At 37.8% G+C, this 18,879-nt stretch overlaps 1 protein-coding gene across 1 annotated transcript; it reads left to right on the top strand.

Annotated features, from left to right (window-relative positions):
* Positions 1-1,218: 1,218 nt before the first annotated feature.
* Positions 1,219-15,777, top strand: ccdc40 (coiled-coil domain containing 40). The gene is made up of 20 exons (XM_041219765.1): positions 1,219-1,235; positions 2,025-2,064; positions 2,164-2,307; positions 2,655-2,784; positions 3,440-3,639; positions 4,053-4,136; positions 4,925-5,144; positions 5,595-5,752; positions 6,107-6,229; positions 6,352-6,473; positions 6,674-6,917; positions 7,586-7,768; positions 8,457-8,702; positions 9,121-9,334; positions 12,460-12,629; positions 13,166-13,257; positions 13,783-13,903; positions 14,025-14,213; positions 14,561-14,719; positions 15,219-15,777. Exons 1-20 carry the CDS (start codon positions 1,219-1,221, stop codon positions 15,465-15,467), a joined length of 3,105 nt encoding a protein of 1,034 aa, XP_041075699.1. The 3' UTR covers positions 15,468-15,777.
* The last annotated feature ends 3,102 nt before the right edge of the window (positions 15,778-18,879 follow it).

The following is an 18,879-nucleotide window of genomic DNA, read 5'->3' as shown; positions in this document are numbered from 1 at the left end:
GCAGGGGAGCGTAGAGGAGGTACAGCCAGTCGTCTAATGTAGGCGGAGCGGAGAGGTCCATTGGGGGTGTAGGGAGAGATGAGGGTCTGGAGGTAACTGGGTGCACTCTGGTCAAGGCATTGGTAGACAAGTACAAGTCCTGAACTGGATGCGAGCGGTGATTAGGAGCCAGTGGAGTGAGTGGAGCAGTGGAGTAGCATGGGAGAAGCAAGGCTGAGAGAACACCAGGTGAGCAGCGGAGTTCTGGATGAGCTGGAGCTGACCAGTGGCGGATGCAGGAATGCCGGCCAGGAGGGAGTTGCAGTAGTCTAGGCAGGAGAGTACCAGGTCCTGGACGAGGAGTTGCATGGATTCGTTGGTGAGGAAGGGTCGGATTCTTCATATGTTGCTCAGGAAGAAACGGCAGGTGTGTACTAAAGTGGAGATGGGCTGGGAGTAGGAGAGGCAGGAGTCCAGGGTTACTCCAAGGTTCTTGGCTGAGGAGAAGGGAGAGAGCATTGTAGATTCCAGAGGAATGGAGATGTAAAGATCAGAGGAGGGGGAAGATGAGGAGGGGAAGAAAAAGAGGTTAGATTTAGAGAGGTTGAGTTTGAGGTGATGCAAGTGCATCCAGGAGGATATAGCAGACAGACAGGTAGAGATACAGGAGGGGATGGTGGGATCAAAGGGGAGGGGGGGAGGGGGGGGATCTGAGCATCATCAGCATGAGGGGACCAGGGAGCGGGTGTAGAGAGAGAACAGGAGAGGACCAAGATTGATCCTGTAGCACATACCTGTGCAAGTAGTGCCCAGATTAGGGACATTTCACAGACTTCAATCTCCTACTCCCTGAATTTATTCGAAACAATAATCATTAAATAATATAGTTATCATTTAGAGCCCTATAGTATATTCATATTTATAGGATTGTGTTTTATTTTGGTGATTCTTATATATTTGTATACTAATACAAAGCCATGTAAAGGAGTCATGTACCCAAAAATAATATACAATACTAATTAATATACTGAGATTACCATATGGCTACTGATAGGCGTTCAACTGTACTGATGGGAGTGCAAAGACGACTACAGTTAAATTCTGCAGCATAAAAAAAAAAAAAAAAAAAAATGTTAAAATGGTGCAGTCCACCAAAACAATTACCACCCCTCTCCTTGGTAAATCTTAGCTTGACCGGGTGCTGGGCGGAAGTTGACGTTGTTTCCTAGCAACGGGAGAATGGCAGACAAACACAGGTAGCAATGAACCGGAGTCTAATTTATTTTAAAATGTTTTATTTTTAATTTGTTTTTTTTAGTGTTAAATATATAGTTTTAGAAAATAAAACACAGTATGCTTTAGTATCTGGTTACTACGCAGTGCCTAGTAAATAACTGAACCGTTTTATATTCTTTGAGTTTTTTGTAGGCAGCTTACAAAATTACAGGGAGTTAAAATAAATATAAAAATACTAATTTTTGTCGGGAAAGTATACACAAAATAGCTGATCAACTAGTACGCAAATATATATATAATATATATATATATATATATTATATATATATATAATATATATATATAAAAAGGGAAAAAAGCATTGCTTTATTATGGGGGGAAAATGGCTTGAAAATGCTCTTGAGCTGTTATGCATTTGCGTTTTCTACATTCCCCATATAGAAGAGATTTTTTTTTTTTTTTTATCCGTCCACATATGGGTCGCCATACATGAAAGGGTTAAAAATGTTAAACATAATTAATTTGTAATTCATTATTTGCATTCATTTTTTAAATGATAATAATACAACAGTCGTGGAATTTGATAATGGGAGTAGGTGTAGATTAAAAGCTGACGTTTATTATTATTATTATTATTATTATTATTATTATATATAAAGGTAAACATTGCAATTGGTCTTTGTGCCTATTATATTGTATAAAGGAGCATAAGTTCCTAAAATTGTAAAAGTTTGTTAGCTTTTGTAGTGAAAGTATGTTAAGACTTCCTGTATTATTTCAGTCATGCACTTATACTCTTTCTCTTCCAGCCCAAGGACTAAAGATAGATTGCTTGAAGGTGAACAGGAGGTAGGTCCTAACAGTGATGTTCAATGGGAGGGATTCAAACAGCAATGTATACTCTGTCATTACAATTCAAGTTTGAAAGTGATGTTTTGTGCTTGATAGCAGGTGGAACCTACAAAAACAGATGAAAAGAAGACATTTGAAGAAGGTAGTGAGGAGGAACCAGAGGAGATTCCCACTGCTGGAAGCAGGCCCTTGGGAGTCACAGAAGCGGTTTCTGAAATGACAGAGCGAGCTCTTAAAAAGGTAATCATGGGGGACAGTTCAGGGTTGTATGGGACACTTTTATTAGGGTTGTCATTTTTCACTCCTAATAGTAAATATTCAGTTTATTTTATGAGTTAGTCAAACAACATCAACTTTATATTGCCTTTCACAAGGTGGTTCACAAGCACTTTAAGACAGCTTAATGGTTTTATAAATTCTAGCTTAAAGCTTGCTTGAATAAACTGAAATCTTAATCTTTTCATTTTTCCTCCCTACTTCTAACAATTACTGAGTAACTAACCAAAAATGGTCAGCATTTTAGATGAGTGAAGACTGTAAACAAATACAATTTTAATGAACAAACAACTTACCCCCCCCCCATTCAGATGGAATTAGACGACTTCCAAACGGAGAAAAAAGAGACCGGTAAACCCAACATGGATACCCATCCTGCATCAGGGGCAACCAGTCCCAGATCAAGGCAGTCAGTACGCAGTCTCCAACTGAGAGACTCAGGTAAATACTATAAGACAGGGTGCCATTTCACTCCAGGTTTAACAGGTACAGTGTGATTATGAACTACTTCATGGTCTGGATGGAGGTTTAATTGGTTTAATTAAACAATTTAGAACAGGGTTGGAACAAAGACCAGAACTGGAAGAGACAACTTTGGCCATCCCTGCTATAAGGACTGACCAACAGTAATCCTTAAGTGCAGTCACAACATTGTACACTGTAAATCTCAGTAAGAAATATTTATTGTGATATCAGTTCAAAAACAAGGGGACATGAGAAAAAAAAAGCAATAAATAGAGAATCAAGAAGTACTGCTGAATTGCACACAAATGGCAACATTGAATCGGTTATCAGGCAAGGTCATAGAAAGTATTAATAAGTTCTTCCCACATGTTTCTGTAATGTCCCTGCATGTTTAATATGTTTAAGTCTGGTGCTCAATCTTTCTTATACTAGTGGATGCCCCAGCATCATCACCTGTAAACACAAATACAATTATATTACATATGGGAGGAGTATTTAATCTCTTACTGCAGGCAGACTACCGTTGTCAATCATATAAACTGGTTATGTCTGTCCAAATAAATGGAGATTGTCCTCGAAAAACGGCTGGTTTGTTTATAGCCTTTTTCTGGTTGTAACATTTGCTTCCTAGGAGAGACAGGAGGGGTTAGTTCACCCATACAAGATGACTCTGCAATCCACTTGTCTGGGCAGCTTTCGAGGGACTCGGGCAGTGAGGAAGAGGAGCCTTATGAGGATGAAGAAGAGCAGTATGGGGCCCACGCTGCTGAGACAGAAGAGAGCGAGGAGGAGGAGGAGGACACAGAACTAGTGGTCATGGACCCCAATCATGTAAGTGGGTTGCTATTTATACATTTTCCAGTAAATATTTTACCAGGCAGGAAACTAGGGGCATAGATAGTAATGATATAGCTAGGTTGCAGTATAAAACTGAACATGAAATTAATGATGTCATTTTTTTATGTCAAACTGTACTGAAGAATAGCACTAGTCTGTGATGTAGTTTGTCTTAAGTTTGTTTCCCATCAGTAATAGTTACAATCTCAAAGACAGTTAAGTTAACTTGCGAATGTAAAGGTATAACTTTGAAAGGGTTTGGATTTCACACTGAAAGAAATAGATAGGGCTTTTTATGGGTTGTTAGCATATTGAATCAGATCAGGATACGCTATATTTTTCCTAGTACTCCTATACTTCAAATACTAATGATTCTTATTTGTTTTTTCTTTGTCCTGTAATTACAGCCCCTGATGAAGCGATTCCAGTCTGCTCTAAAGAACCACCTCACCAGACAGCTAGAAAAGCTAAACCTGAACCTCAGGGAGGAGGTACAGTTTTTTTTTTTTTTACCATGTAACTTACATGTTTAAATATAACCAGGTATCCTTTTCTATGTAAGTTATGTACACTAAGTTTCCTCTTGTCTTTGTGTCTTGTTGTGCTCGCGACCATATTGAGTGTTTCTAATTCGAATTTCTGCTTTCAATCAAAATGTGTAGTATTAATCGTTTCCTCTCTTTTAGTTGCAAAGAAAGCTATATTACTTTCCTGGAAAGACTCCAAGCCACCTGCTTTACAATTATGGAAGAATTTATTGTTAGATTATATAAACCAAGAAAAAATCTCCTGTTCTTTAAATAACAAGCTTGAGAATTAAAAAAAAAAAAAAAAAAAACGCAAAAAAAATCAACTTATCTCACTAATACTGACATGTATAACTAACCCATGTTACTATCTTCATATTTCTACTATATTTATATTAACTCTATATTGTTATGAATTATAATGTGCTCAAGTAAAGAGCTGACTAATACGGCTCGAACTAGATGTAATATCTAAATTTATCTTTATATTTTATTTAATTTTAAAATAAAATGCAAAAAATACGTAAAATATATATATATATATATATATATATATATATATATATATATATATATATATATATATATATATATATATATATATATATATATAATATATATATAGATGCCTAATATTAATTTAGGAAAAGTAGATCAGTCAGCCAGTAATGTATTTTTTGTTTTGTGAAAGTGTAAGTGGACTTCAGAGTTTGCAAAAATCATATATGAATGACTGGCCTTGTCATGCACAGCTGGGTTTGATGAAGAAGCACACGTCTGAGCGTGAGGAGCTGGGAATTATGCTGTATGGAGTGCAGCAGGAGCTGGCTCGCATGCAGATGGGGCTAGAGAAGCAACACGACCAGAACACACAGGCCGCCACCATGCGCAGAAGAGTGGAGGATGAACTGGAGAACACCAGGCAGCTCTTCAAGAGAATGCAGCAAAACGCCAACGATGAACGCTCAAGAGGTTTGAAAACGCAATCATCTTTTAAAGCTTCCAGCTGCTTCTCTTTTGATGAGACAATGGCTTTTAATTATGATCTCTTGTCTTCCAGCTCATTTTAAAGACTTTTCGTCCTTTAGGTTGTAAGCTGGTTAAAGAACTAAAAACTAAATAATTAATTTTGTAAATCTTACCTTTAAGGCATGGCTATTTACTTTACTTGTCTAAATTATTTTACTTCCAAAGGCTGCTGGTAGAGTTCCCAGTAAATCTACCTCTCAGAAGCCTTTAGAGTTTCCTTCTAATCACTGTCTCCCATGAGCCACATGATAATTCTCTCAGGATTCCAGCAACTATCAATGCATAAGAGATACTTCAAATACATAATTATTTGTTTCTGTAGCTTGTTAAAGAGTTTAACAATTGTATTTCTCTAACATAGCTTTTAATACCCCTTTTGTCACTGTATTGTAGTATCAAAGCTGCAGACAGAGGTTGACAACCTGGCATTGCGTCTCTTCTACATGCAGAATGTAAATGAGGATGTGCGCTCAGACATCTGTCTCATGAAAAATGCCACACAGAAAGCTGAGACAGAAAAAGCACAAGCGGAAGACCAGAAAATGAAGCAGGTAAATCTTTTTTTAGTGTAAAATGGTATTACTCTATAAATATATTTCTGTTCAGCTTAGTAGAAGCAAACAAACACAATTTAATATTAACTGAACACCAGTGTCATTGGTAAACTGATCCCTTTTATTTTTAGCAAAGCATATATTTAGGCTTCACTGAGATAGTTTATTTCAGCATGTCTTGATCTGCTTAGTTTAACTTTGTACTTCTTTGAACTGATCTGAGTTTTTTTTTTTTTTATCTGTTTTTGTTGCTCCTAATCTTTCTTCTTGCATAAAAGGCTCCAGCTACAATCCCTGCAGTACACATTCTAGGCAATATCCCATCCTCCTGTTTATTTTGTTATTGTTCAGGACCTGTTTGTGGACCGACTGACGAAAGAGGTGGATAACCTGCGGGAAAAGATTGCTATGTACGAGGTCCAGACAGTGGCGCAGTCTGAAGAAACTAAAGCAGCAAAAGAGGCTGTATCAGAGGTCAGGTTTCTGACCATTTTTTCTTGCTTTTCACTTTTCTATACAGCCAGTCTCACTGGCAAGTCACTATTAAAAATAAGAAAACACTCCCTGGCCTGGCTCACCTGGTGGTTATGTTTCAGGCTCATATGGAGATTGAGGCTATTGCCGTTGAGAAGAAGCAGCTCTTTCAGCAGTGGAACAGCAGCCTGATTGGGATGAGACGGCGGGATGAGGCCTATACAGCCATGCAGGAAGCATTGCGGTAAAGAAAACCAAACACTGAAAAGGCAGTTGACTAGATATATCATATAGATAAGCTTGAAGGTAAAATGCTTGGTGGCAGAAAACTGGGCTAATGGTGGCTGTGAGGTTTTACAGTCAGGACTAATAGCTGACAAAGTGTTATTTCACCTATTGCTTAATATGTAATCATCACTTTGCTCATCCCTGTCGTGTTGACAGGCAGTCGAAGCAGCAGGTCCAGTCTTTAGACACAGAGATTGAGGGCTATAAGAAGTCCATCACAAAAGAGGAGGAGAAGAATGAGCAGCTGACAGTCATCCTGAACCGTGCAGAGTATGATGCCAACATGTCGAAGAAGCTCATCTCACAGTGTCTGGCCAGGCAGGAGGCATTGAAGGCAGAGTACAGCACCTACACTCGCACGCTGAATGAAACCGAAAAGGCTCTGCTCAGGGTCAATATGGTAAGGGATTTGTATAGGGTTTTTTGGTACTAGTTCCAAATATGTACACATTCAAACATAATCCCAATATTAGAATACATAGATATTGATCTTTTGTTTTAACATTAAAAATGCAGCATTTATGTTAAATGAAAAACTTACAATAGAAAGCTCACAAAACACTAGAAGTACTGGATACTGTTACTTACACAACATTCAATACCAAAACTTTATAACACTTACTTTCAAAATGTAAAAAAAGGTATTCACCTCAACTGCTCGTTATCTAATTTGAACCCACTGTCAGTTCTCAAGAAAGGGGATATAATGCTAAAGCACTCAAACCCCAAAAATTAGAAATGTTTTGCAGTGATGGTCAAAAAAAATTAAAAAGAAGAAATATTGAGGACATTAGACACACATTTTATGAAACGTTAGCAACTGTCCCTACCTTCTTGTGAGGAGTACTTTGGATGGTGGGAAGAACAAATCACAAGCAGAACTAAATATCAGTTACAAACAAACTCATTTTTAGTTCATAAAGGAAGATTGTGATTTACATATTTTGTTTATACCTTTTAAAGTTAGTTCAAACTAATGATATGATTTCCAATAATAAATAGGATGTTTTTCATCTGTTTATTTATTTATTTGTCTTTTATTTAACTGTCATCCATTTTTCTCCCCAGGACCATGCAAAGAAGTTCAATGAGCTAACTCTACTGAGGACACTGATAGAGAAGGAGTGTGCCACCAAACTAGAGCTGGAGGACAAGATCTTGCACAAGATGCAGGAACAGATGACACTGGACAAATCAGCAAAATACGCCCGCCGCTTGACTGAGAAACTCGCATCACGCAAACGAGCGCTGGTATGGTCCAAGAAGCATTTTTTTATGAAATCTGTTTGCAGTGCTTGACAAGCCCTCATGCTATTTTAGTGTTACAGGTTTGAGGGCTTGTGATTTATTTTTTGTTTGCTGTCTACATTTAGTCTTGAGAACATTTATCTCTGCTCTCCAAATTTTGTTGACCATGGAGAATAATCCTTAATCAATGACCAAGCGAGATTTAATTATTCTGTTGATTCATCTTAGAAAAAGAAAAAATCTAATTTTTGGGTTCTTTGTTTAATGTAAACTTTGTAGTTCGGTAGAATTACCCATTATTTCACATAACAATCTAACAATGTCACAGATACATTTGTTTACACATAGATTTTTAACAAGTCAGGAAAAATTCTTATTATAAATAATCAAGATTTGGATATGTCTATGTACATGAACAATGAGTGAAGGGGTGCTGTAGGTAAAGTACTAGTTTTGATTAGGTTTATGCTACAGTTGGCTTTAAAGAAGAGTGCATACACTGTCTTTATAAGGCATAACTTTTAATGATAAATAAGCTTGTGAATTTGATGTGGACAAATCTGAAAATACCCACAAGGTAAGACTATTTTAATGGACATATGGTACTGACATTATAACAAACAAATACACTCACATTAACTTAAGTAATCTTTTATTAGTAAACCCTGTGTTTTACTCTATTTGTTTGCAGGAATTACAGCTTACGAAACTGGAAAATGATCTTGGCCAGGTTACCCTGGAGACCAACAACTCAAACATGCGTCTGAGCTCTCTGCAAAAGACACTGGCTGCACTGGACAAAGAGATGCAGCACAAACATGAGCTGATCTCCCGCAGTGAGTCTGAGATCGCCAAGTGCTGCATCATGATCGAGCGCAAGCAAAGCACCATCAACCTTTACAACAAGAAGATTGATAACATCCAAGCCAAGACTGGGGTACGGACTCCTCTGACTGACAGAAAGCAATGTTAGAAATGAGGGATTTCAGATTGGAACAAGTACTTCTACTACTGCATTAGTAAATAACCCTCATTCCTGTCATACCCTGTCCACTCCCCAGTTCTGACCAGCTGTAATTGACCCCAGTACCAACGACGTAATATTACTATTTGGCTTTGAATCTAATGGGAATAATCCTAAACATGATTTAATTATGTCATTTCTGAATTCAGACAAACTTACTATCTACATACATACTATGTGCCTACCATGCCTAAGTGCTATCCTAATACTTTTTGGTTGGCAAGTTATAATATACTCTCAATCACTGGTAGAGGCTGGTCACAAAACTACCTGATTTAGTACATCTTTACACAGCTGCCCTTAACTGATGGTAGTGTTCCTTTTTCAACAGGGAGAAGAGCTAGGGCCCCTGGCAATCCAGATCAAGAATCTGAGTAAAGAGATTGAACAACAGAGCTCAGAGATTTCATCCATGCAGCAGTATTGGCTGCGACAACAGAATGAACTTGTCTTACTTTCCAAGGAAAGGGAGGAGCAGGCTGTCTCAGTGGAAACCTTAAAGAAACATCTCACCATTCTACAGCAGAAGAAAGTACGCACTGAGAGTAAGTGCAAAAACCTTACCTTCTCGTTTGGAACTTAGGTAGTCAGAGTGTCCATTAATCAAATGTGTGGGGTGGGTAAAGAGATTTTCAGAGTGAGTCACAATAGAATTAGAAGCCCCAAAAGCATACTGCATTTGGGCTCTTACATCGATAGAGTACACTTACAATGTACGTTTAAAAAAACACTTATGGATATGAAGTGCAATTAAAATTGATAAATAACAGCAAAACAATCTATTAATACTTTTTTTTTTTTTTTTTTTTTTTTGCTGGATCAAAGACTTCCTTGCATTAGTACATTTTAATTCAACAGCAACGCCTACAAGCAATTAAAGAAATGTGTAAATAAAATACTAGAAACATTAAGAACATAAGAACATAAGAACATAAGAAAGTTTACAAACGAGAGGAGGCCATTCGGCCCATCTTGCTCGTTTGGTTGTTAGTAGCTTATTGATCCCAAAATCTCATCAAGCAGCTTCTTGAAGGATCCCAGGGTGTCAGCTTCAACAACATTACTGGGGAGTTGATTCCAGACCCTCACAATTCTCTGTGTAAAAAAGTGTCTCCTATTTTCTGTTCTGAATGCCCCTTTTTCTAAACTCCATTTGTGACCCCTGGTCCTTGTTTCTTTTTTCAGGCTGAAAAAGTCCCTTGCGTCGACACTGTCAATACCTTTTAGAATTTTGAATGCTTGAATTAGGTCGCCACGTAGTCTTCTTTGTTCAAGACTGAACAGATTCAATTTTTTTAGCCTGTCTGCATATGACATGCCTTTTAAGCCCGGAATAATTCTGGTCGCTCTTCTTTGCACTCTTTCTAGAGCAGCAATATCTTTTTTATAGCGAGGTGACCAGAACTGAACACAATATTCAAGATGAGGTCTTACAAGTGCATTGTACAGTTTTAACATTACTTCCCTTGATTTAAATTCAACACTTTTCACAATGTATCCGAGCATCTTGTTAGCCTTTTTTATAGCTTCCCCACATTGCCTAGATGAAGACATTTCTGAGTCAACAAAAACTCCTAGGTCTTTTTCATAGATTCCTTCTCCAATTTCAATATCTCCCATATGATATTTATAATGTACATTTTTATTTCCTGCGTGCAGTACCTTACACTTTTCTCTATTAAATGTCATTTGCCATGTGTCTGCCCAGTTCTGAATCTTGTCTAGATCATTTTGAATGACCTTTGCTGCTGCAACAGTGTTTGCCACTCCTCCTACTTTTGTGTCGTCTGCAAATTTAACAAGTTTGCTTACTATACCAGAATCTAAATCATTAATGTAGATTAGGAATAGCAGAGGACCTAATACTGATCCCTGTGGTACACCGCTGGTTACCACACTCCATTCTGAGGTTTTTCCTCTAATCAGTACTTTCTGTTTTCTACATGTTAACCACTCCCTAATCCATGTACATGTGTTTCCTTGAATCCCAACTGCGTTCAGTTTGAGAATTAATCTTTTGTGCGGGACTTTGTCAAAAGCTTTCTGGAAATCTAAATAAACCATGTCATATGCTTTGCAATTATCCATTATCGATGTTGCATCCTCAAAAAAATCAAGCAAGTTAGTTAGGCACGATCTCCCTTTCCTAAAACCATGTTGACTGTCTCCCAGTACCCTGTTACCATATAGGTAATTTTCCATTTTGGATCTTATTATAGTTTCCATAAGTTTGCATATAATAGAAGTCAGGCTTACTGGTCTGTAGTTACCTGGTTCAGTTTTGTTTCCCTTTTTGTGGATCGGTATTACGTTTGCAATTTTCCAGTCTGTCGGTACAACCCCTGTGTCAAGAGACTGCTGCATGATCTTGGTTAGCGGTTTGTAAATTACTTCTTTCATTTCTTTGAGTACTACTGGGAGGATCTCATCCGGCCCAGGGGATTTGTTTATTTTAAGAGCTCCTAGTCCCTTTAACACTTCTGCCTCAGTTATGCTAAAGTTATTTAAAACTGGATAGGAACTGGATGACATGTGGGGCATGTTGTCAGTATCTTCCTTTGTAAAAACTTGTGAAAAGTAATCATTTAATATATTTGCTATTTTTTTTTCTTCCTCTATGATTTTGCCATTTGTATCTCTTAAACATCTAATCTCCTCTTTGAATGTTCTCTTGCTGTTGTAATATTGGAAAAACATTTTGGAATTGGTTTTAGCTCCCTTAGCAATGTTCATTTCTATTTCTCTCTTGGCCTTTCTAACTTCCTTTTTGACTTGCATTTGCAGTTCTGTGTACTCTTTCTGTGTACTTTCTTTTTGGTCCTTTTTTAATGCTCTGTAAAGTGCCTTTTTTCGCTGAATATTTTTTTTAATTGATCTATTAAACCATTTTGGCAATTTAGTTTTACATTTAGATTTGTCTACTTTAGGGATATAATTGTTTTGCGCCTCTAGTACTACGTTTTTGAAGAACAACCATCCTTCTTCTGTGGGTGTTTTCTCTATTTTACTCCAATCTACTTCTGTTAGTCTCTGTTTCATGCCTTCATAGTTTGCTTTTCTAAAATTGTAAACCTTAGCTTTAGTCTTTACTTTTGAGGATTTAAAAAACACTTCAAATGAGACCATGTTGTGGTCTGAGTTTGCCAGTGGTTCTCTGACCTCTGTTTTAGTTATTCTATCTTCGTTATTTGAAAAGACTAAATCAAGGCATGCCTCCCCTCTAGTGGGTGCCTTCACAAATTGTGTTAGGAAGCAGTCATTTGTCATTTCCACCATTTCTATTTCATCCTTTGTATTCACCTTTCTATTTCATTGTACATACATCAGCGCTCATGAATATTAAGTCACCTGTTGAGGCATTCTTAAAATGTTTTAAAATCAAGAAATGTTAATCTTTTTGTGAAAAGTTAAAAAGTTATTGGAGCATACCCTTAAAATCCCAAATATAGATTTTTTTAAGAACTTTAATACAAAGAAAGTCAAAATATAGGTATGAACTGCATTGAAAATGGGTCCATGTAGATTGTTGCTGATATGTGAAGAACACTTAACCAGATGGCTTGCAGATCGTAAGAAAGGTTCAATTGAAACACTTACAAGATTGCAGGGCGCAACAGTTACAAATTAGGAGACCTACTAACTAGCCTCTTGACTCCCTGTGTCTCTGTAGATGAGATTCAACAGGAACTGAATGAGAAGAAAGATATTGAAAGGCACATGAAGAACCTCTCCAATGATATGTTGAAACTCAACATGCTCCTGAGCAAGAACAACAGCCTGAAGGAGGCGCTGCAGCAGGGCAACAGCCTGATGGAAAACGAGTTTGTGCACAAGCTGAAGGTAAGCCCACTAAAGGGGGAATTCAATTCAAATACATTGGTTTGAGCTATAACCAGAACACAAGAGTAACTAGATTTTTTTTTTTTAAAAAATATTACTTTGGTACTATTAATGAAACACATAATTGGGCCTTTACAAGATCAAATACAATTTTATATTTTTCACCATAATAGAAAAGAACATTATTGTGTCCCTCTTTAAAAACTATACCGGTGAAAATAAAGAGGGCTTTCGACAGTTAAAGCCTTTCACCATCAAAATTATTCATGCATTCAGTTAAAAGCTCATGTATTTATGCATGGAGTAAAAACTCATTACGTTTTCTAATTAAGTAAAAAAAAAAAAAAAAAGTTAGGTATCTAAGATGAGTGAATGCTAGAATCGTGAAGTAATCTCTTTGAAAGGAAAGCTGTATAGCCTAATGGGATCACAGAAAAAAAATGTATCCAATGTGTTACTTTAATAGCTACAGTTGTACTGGCCAAAGATATTCAAGATGGATAAATCTGATTCTTTTGTGTCTCTCCTAAATTGAGGAAGCAGAGCGGGAATCAATTGAAATGCAGATGAAACTGGAGCGCCTACAAGAGGAGAAGGAGAGACTGCTGAACAGCCTTGTGGAAGCAGAGTGAGTCACAATAAGATTAGAAGCCCCAAAAGCATACTGCATTTGGGCTCTTACAGCGATAGAGTACACTTACAATGTACGTTTAAAAAAGCACTTATGCATATGAAGTGCAATTAAAATTGATAAATAACAGAAAAACAGTCTATTAATACTCATGTTTGTTTGTTTTTGCTGGATCAAAGACTTCCTTGCATTAGTACATTTTAGTTCAACAACATTTAAAGAAAAGTGTAAACATGAATATTACGTCACCTGTTGAGTCATTCTTAAAATGTTTTACCATCAAGAAATGTAAAACAATTTTTTAGTGAAAAGCAAAAAAAAAAAAAAAAAGAAACACAATTCATTGCATTTGCCTTATGATACCCACCATTTAAATCTCTAGAAGAATCTTAAAAACTGTCCAATAATATGAATTAGTAAGGTACAAAATTGAAATCCAGGAAACCAGGGAAATGTGAATAAAGAAAGTGAACTTGTTGCATTAGTTTAAGATGGTGTAATGCACATGCTGTTTGTTGACAGGCGTCAGATTATGCTGTGGGAGAAGAAAACACAGCTGGGAAAGGAGACTCGAGATGCTGTGGATTCAGACATTGGGAAAGGAGAGATGCGCTCCATGAGGGCAGAGATACACAGGATGGAGGTGGCGTACTTTTCTACTGCTCTGTTTTTACTGATTATTTTTTAAACTCAGGGTTCTATTTCATCTGGGACGAGGGTCTAGTATAAGTAACACTAAAGCCCCACATGTACTATATGTGCAGGTTCGTTATGGGCAGCTAATGAAACAGCAGGAGAAGCTGATAAGAGAGATGGAGGCAGTGGTGGCGCGTAGGGAGACCATCGTCACACGTGGGGAGGCTCAGAACAAGATGGAGAAGAAGCAGCCGACACGCAGCGAGTTCCACAACAAAATGCAGGCTCTCCAGAAGAAGATAGAAGAAACACAGAAGGTAAGGAGTCGGGACTGGCAGTGGAGCACACTTTCCATTGGAAAAAAATCATGTTTTGATTTTATAGGATTATAGCGCTGCTAACCAAATAGCAAAACAAATACAAATTCGGATAAAGATACTAGTTATTTTTGGTAATGTTAGCAGTGTTCGCATGATATTATTATAATGATCTTTTTAATTATAACAGTTTTCCATCAAAGAACTTTAGCTCTTCACCCCAGCGTGGTAGCAGGATTTCCTTGGAAATAAACATGTTCACTCAAAAATCTACAGACAGTAATATTTTAATATAGTTTGTGCATTATAGATATTAAGGTAAGACGATCCTCTGCTCTGTTTTCCAGCAAGCAGGGGAGTGTAATGGGGTGATCCAGGAGCTGCAGGACACACAGAAATCACTGAGCAGTACTCTGGATGAAAAACACAAGCTGGTCACCGAGTTACAGGCTACTACTGACATGATGACACAGGAGCTCAAGCAACTGCAAGACAAGAAAGAGAGGGTCAGCATTAGTCATTGCAGCACAATGTAAAAAAGAACCAGGCTGTTTTTAAGTGACTTAACACCCCTGGCATAGTGGGCATTACCACTTGTATTTCCATGGTCAATGTCATTTCAGATCTGTAGATGTCTAATATGTTATCAGTAGAACGAAGACAACATGTTCAAAAAGGAAGACTTTTTTTATTTCATTTTATTTAAAATGTTTGCATTGCTTCGCTGGACTGTAGCTATAGCAGATCACATTCATTTTCACTGATAGTAGCAGGATCTTGCCTCTGGTTCATAGAGTGTGAAATGAATGCATCAAAGCAATCTTGTAAAAACAAAAGAACCAGTAAGATCTGGCTAGATATGCACAGATGGGGAGAATGCATTAAACATCAGGGAATAATAAATAAATTGAGCATGATTGAGGGACACTATAACTTTAAAAAAGAAACTGTAATAAATAGTTAATTTATCTGTTAAAACCTTCTTTTCTTTTCTTTTTTTTTTAGAACTTCTCACGGTTCTTGGCATTCCAGGCCCGTTTAAAACACTTACAGTCAGTCAAGGATGGCACGTACTCCCCTTTGGTCAAGACAGAAGCATTGGAAAGTGAGATCCAGAAACAGGAGGATCGCATCCATGCTGTGAGCACCATCATCGACCGCATCTGCCATGAGTACCCCCAGCACCAGGGGGCGCTACGCAAAGTCAGCCTGGCCCTGGCAGGGAGAATGCAGGCTCCAGACGAGACAGCTTGAGTCAACATAATTTCTACAGTTTTTGCTTCAGTCTTGTTACCAAAAGAAAATATTAACATTGCATCTTATCTTATCGAAACCCTTAAATACAACATTTTGCACACTTTGATTGGTTTTGTTGAGTACCAGTCTGTTTTTTTCAGAGCGACCCCAAAAGTAAATCTCAGGTGTCCAAAACCATGTGATTTTATTTATTTCTAAACACCTGACTTTGAATTGTAATCTGTAACCAATTATATCAGCTGCAGAGTAATGAATGCTGATTGTATGATCTTTTCAAGAATAAATTGTTACATCCAATAAATAAAAATCTGCGTACATCTGTATTTTATATGTGCTGTTTTTTCATTAACCATTTTTTGCAGAACAAAACTTCCTTTGGTTTTTGTTTGCTTTTTTATTAGTTTTTTTACAAATATAATCAACTTTTAAGAAAAATAATAAGAATGTTACAATAGGGGAAAAACAGGCGCATAGAAAGTACAAAAAGGCCATCGTTGTAGAAAACTATCACACTATAACATATACGTACTGTACTTAATCCACAATTATAAGACGAAATAACATCCTCATGTATGGTCATTAGTTGAACCCTTATTATCCTTTGTGGTTTATATGGAGAAATGTAAAATCTGCAAATGGACCTCTCTGTGAATTAAATACATTACGCACAGAAAAAGAAAGTAAATACAAGTGACGATTGTGCAGAAAATGATCAGTTTTAAATTGGTTTCTGAATTGCACACCGGTCCATGTCTTTCCAAATGCAGTAGGACGATTACAGCCGGTGGATAGGCTTGTAGTTTTGCATATATGTTTGTCCGAAGAGAGACACCATCGGGGTTTAAATTTAATGCACTTTGACTTTTCGTGAGCTTCAAAAACACAGGAAAGCAAGGTTAGAAGAATACATCGCTTTGAATCATAAACTTAATGTGATATATTGACAATCAAATCTAAGCAGCGTGGCTTTGAACTGTACTTTTTTTTCTACGCTTCAATGATTATATCACTGCCATTGGTTGCACCTCTGCAATCAATATGGTTTTATTTATAGAAAAATATGTATTTTATTTTTGTAAAACGTGTAGCGAGTGTAGACATATTTGTTTTTATCATATGCATCGTTGTGACACGGCATGTTTTCAGCAGTAATTTAATGAAAGAGACGGTTTGCGTGCTTTCGGGGGCATTGCGTTTGTTGAGCAAGCACTGAGAATTTATTAACACTAATGGCGAGCTTTCATATGCTGTGTCAATCTTCAGCTTGCAATGTATTGTACTTTGATCGAAGAGAAAATAGCTTTGAAAAACACTTCCTAAGTAAAATGTGGGGGTCATGTGATTTCATACTTAGAGAAGAAACTGGCATTTTAAGACCACACATATTTGGATGCTAACCTCAACAAATTATTATTTATTTATTTTTTTTCTCTGCCAGAGAGATACCAGACGGTACAAGCATTCTCATCCAAAAAATGGGACAAGACAGGGACAGTTTCTTGAGGACAGAAGCAACGGAATGTCCTGCTGTCTCAAAGTTCCGTAGCATGTCCATGACTGTCACCAGGTCATCAGTTTCAGTCATCAGTTTAGCAGTTCTTGTATCAACAGTAGCCTTATACCACATCTCTCTAAACTTTGAACACAAATTTGCCATCCGGTCCCTAATCCCACATTCTCCAGGTCTGTCCCTTATCTTCAGGACTAGGTACACTTCCACAAACTCAGGGACCCTGGTGAAGTTCCCTTAGCTGGAGGAAAGTGTGTGGGGGGGGGGTACTGCTATGTACCCTTATCAAGGCAGGGGCCCTGGTGCTTCTACATGCCCTCTTACCTCAGCTACTCCTTGGGCAAGCTCACCCTGACCAAGAGAGGGCATACTGCCAATACTTTTATTCAAACTGAATTTGAACATGTGAAATATGCTGGTCGGATTAACCCCTGATGCTCCCTATTGGGGAATGGATTTCCATCTCTGTCGAGGGGGTTACTCATCTACTGTAGTGACCCGCAGCATTGTGGAGAGCATGCAAAAGGCCAGCTTCCCACTGGTGACTGCTCCCTTCTGGAGGTAAGGGCTATGCAGGGTACTTCATGCACCCATGCTGCACTTTACTCCTGTTCTTAGGCTACCAATACAGTTTTGCTGCTTCTTGTTTCTAAGCCACCTTGTCGTAGTTTAGATTCCACAAATGCCGTCTGGCCTTCTGGTCGTCCCTCAATCTCTATTAAGAGATGCCAGGGTGTTTATTCATCATACAGCACAACTATTGCCTGCCTCAAGTGCAGCGTCAATTCCCTGTTGAAGGTTGGGATAAAGACGTATGTTTTCAATTAAGCTTTTCTTTATTTTGCACTGTTGATTTGTACAAATCATTTTGTATCTGTTACAAAAATAGTAGGGAAATTGAGGATTTCTTTTAGCGTTAGCAACGCGGAAACAATCATGTTTTCTGTTTGTCTTGCCTAAAAATGTTTAAAGCAGAACTAGCTATGCCCATTGAAACTGTGCTTGGCTGGCTAGTAAGTGTGTGTGATGTAAATTATAGCAAATCATTTATATTTGGAACACTGTAATTACCTTGGAACTGCAGTGTAACAGAGCAGTTCATCTGCAGTTTCACCTCATTAGTATAACGTTGGAAGTGTATCTGAATTTTGCTGTGAAAGCACAGTGACAGTGCGGCTCTCCTCTCTTTCAGCCGTGCTGCTCTGCAACCTATATGGGATGCCCCTGGTCAGGGCTGATATTGGCAGGTTCAGGGGTAACACCTCGGAGGGGCACTGCGTGCGCTGGACACAACTGGGGGCCTTCTCCCCCTTTATGAGGAACCACAATGAATGGTCCAACATGGTAGGCAGCAGACAACTCGACATCTTCCAGACGTTGCGAAGGGCAGTTTTGAAATGTTATTTTCAGACATACAAGATTTTGTTTTGCAGGTAAAAATTTAATATGGATCATCGGTTGTTATTTTTGCAGCCTCAGAAGGTCTAGGACACAATGAGGAAAGCAATGGTCTTGCACTATAGTCTGTCGTCTCAATTAAAAAAGAGATTTCAGTCTTGAAAAAGCTCAACCCCCAGTAGAGAGAATTATTTCTGTGTTTTTGGGACAGAAAAGGTCCTACTACATCCTTCTAGTATGTCAAACACTTCTAGCTCAGATGGAACACATTCTTTAGCCATTTGAACTCAAAAAGTCAAAAAACAGCTCAAAACATGACTATGTGCCCTTTGACCTCTTATTGTGTCACGTGATCATATTACCCCCCACTATGACATAGTTAATGAAAACACAGGTCTTGTTCAATGCAATGATACCACTTTTGTGTTAATCCAATGTGTAAAACTCTAGTTACTGTCATTTGTCTTACCACCACACTTAACTTTTTAAAATATTAATTTC

This window comes from Polyodon spathula, chromosome 20 (assembly GCF_017654505.1).
Source record: "Polyodon spathula isolate WHYD16114869_AA chromosome 20, ASM1765450v1, whole genome shotgun sequence".
Lineage (NCBI taxonomy): Eukaryota > Metazoa > Chordata > Actinopteri > Acipenseriformes > Polyodontidae > Polyodon > Polyodon spathula.
This window is presented reverse-complemented; position numbering and strand designations above follow the sequence as displayed.

What these genes read in the sequence shown, in the direction of transcription:
- ccdc40 (XM_041219765.1), top strand. An exon ending in TGCTTGAAGGTGAACAGGAG is followed by an intron (nt 2,065 to 2,163) that starts GTAGGTCCTAAC and finishes TGTGCTTGATAG; the next exon opens with CAGGTGGAACCTACAAAAAC. An exon ending in AAGACCAGAAAATGAAGCAG is followed by an intron (nt 5,753 to 6,106) that starts GTAAATCTTTTT and finishes GTTATTGTTCAG; the next exon opens with GACCTGTTTGTGGACCGACT.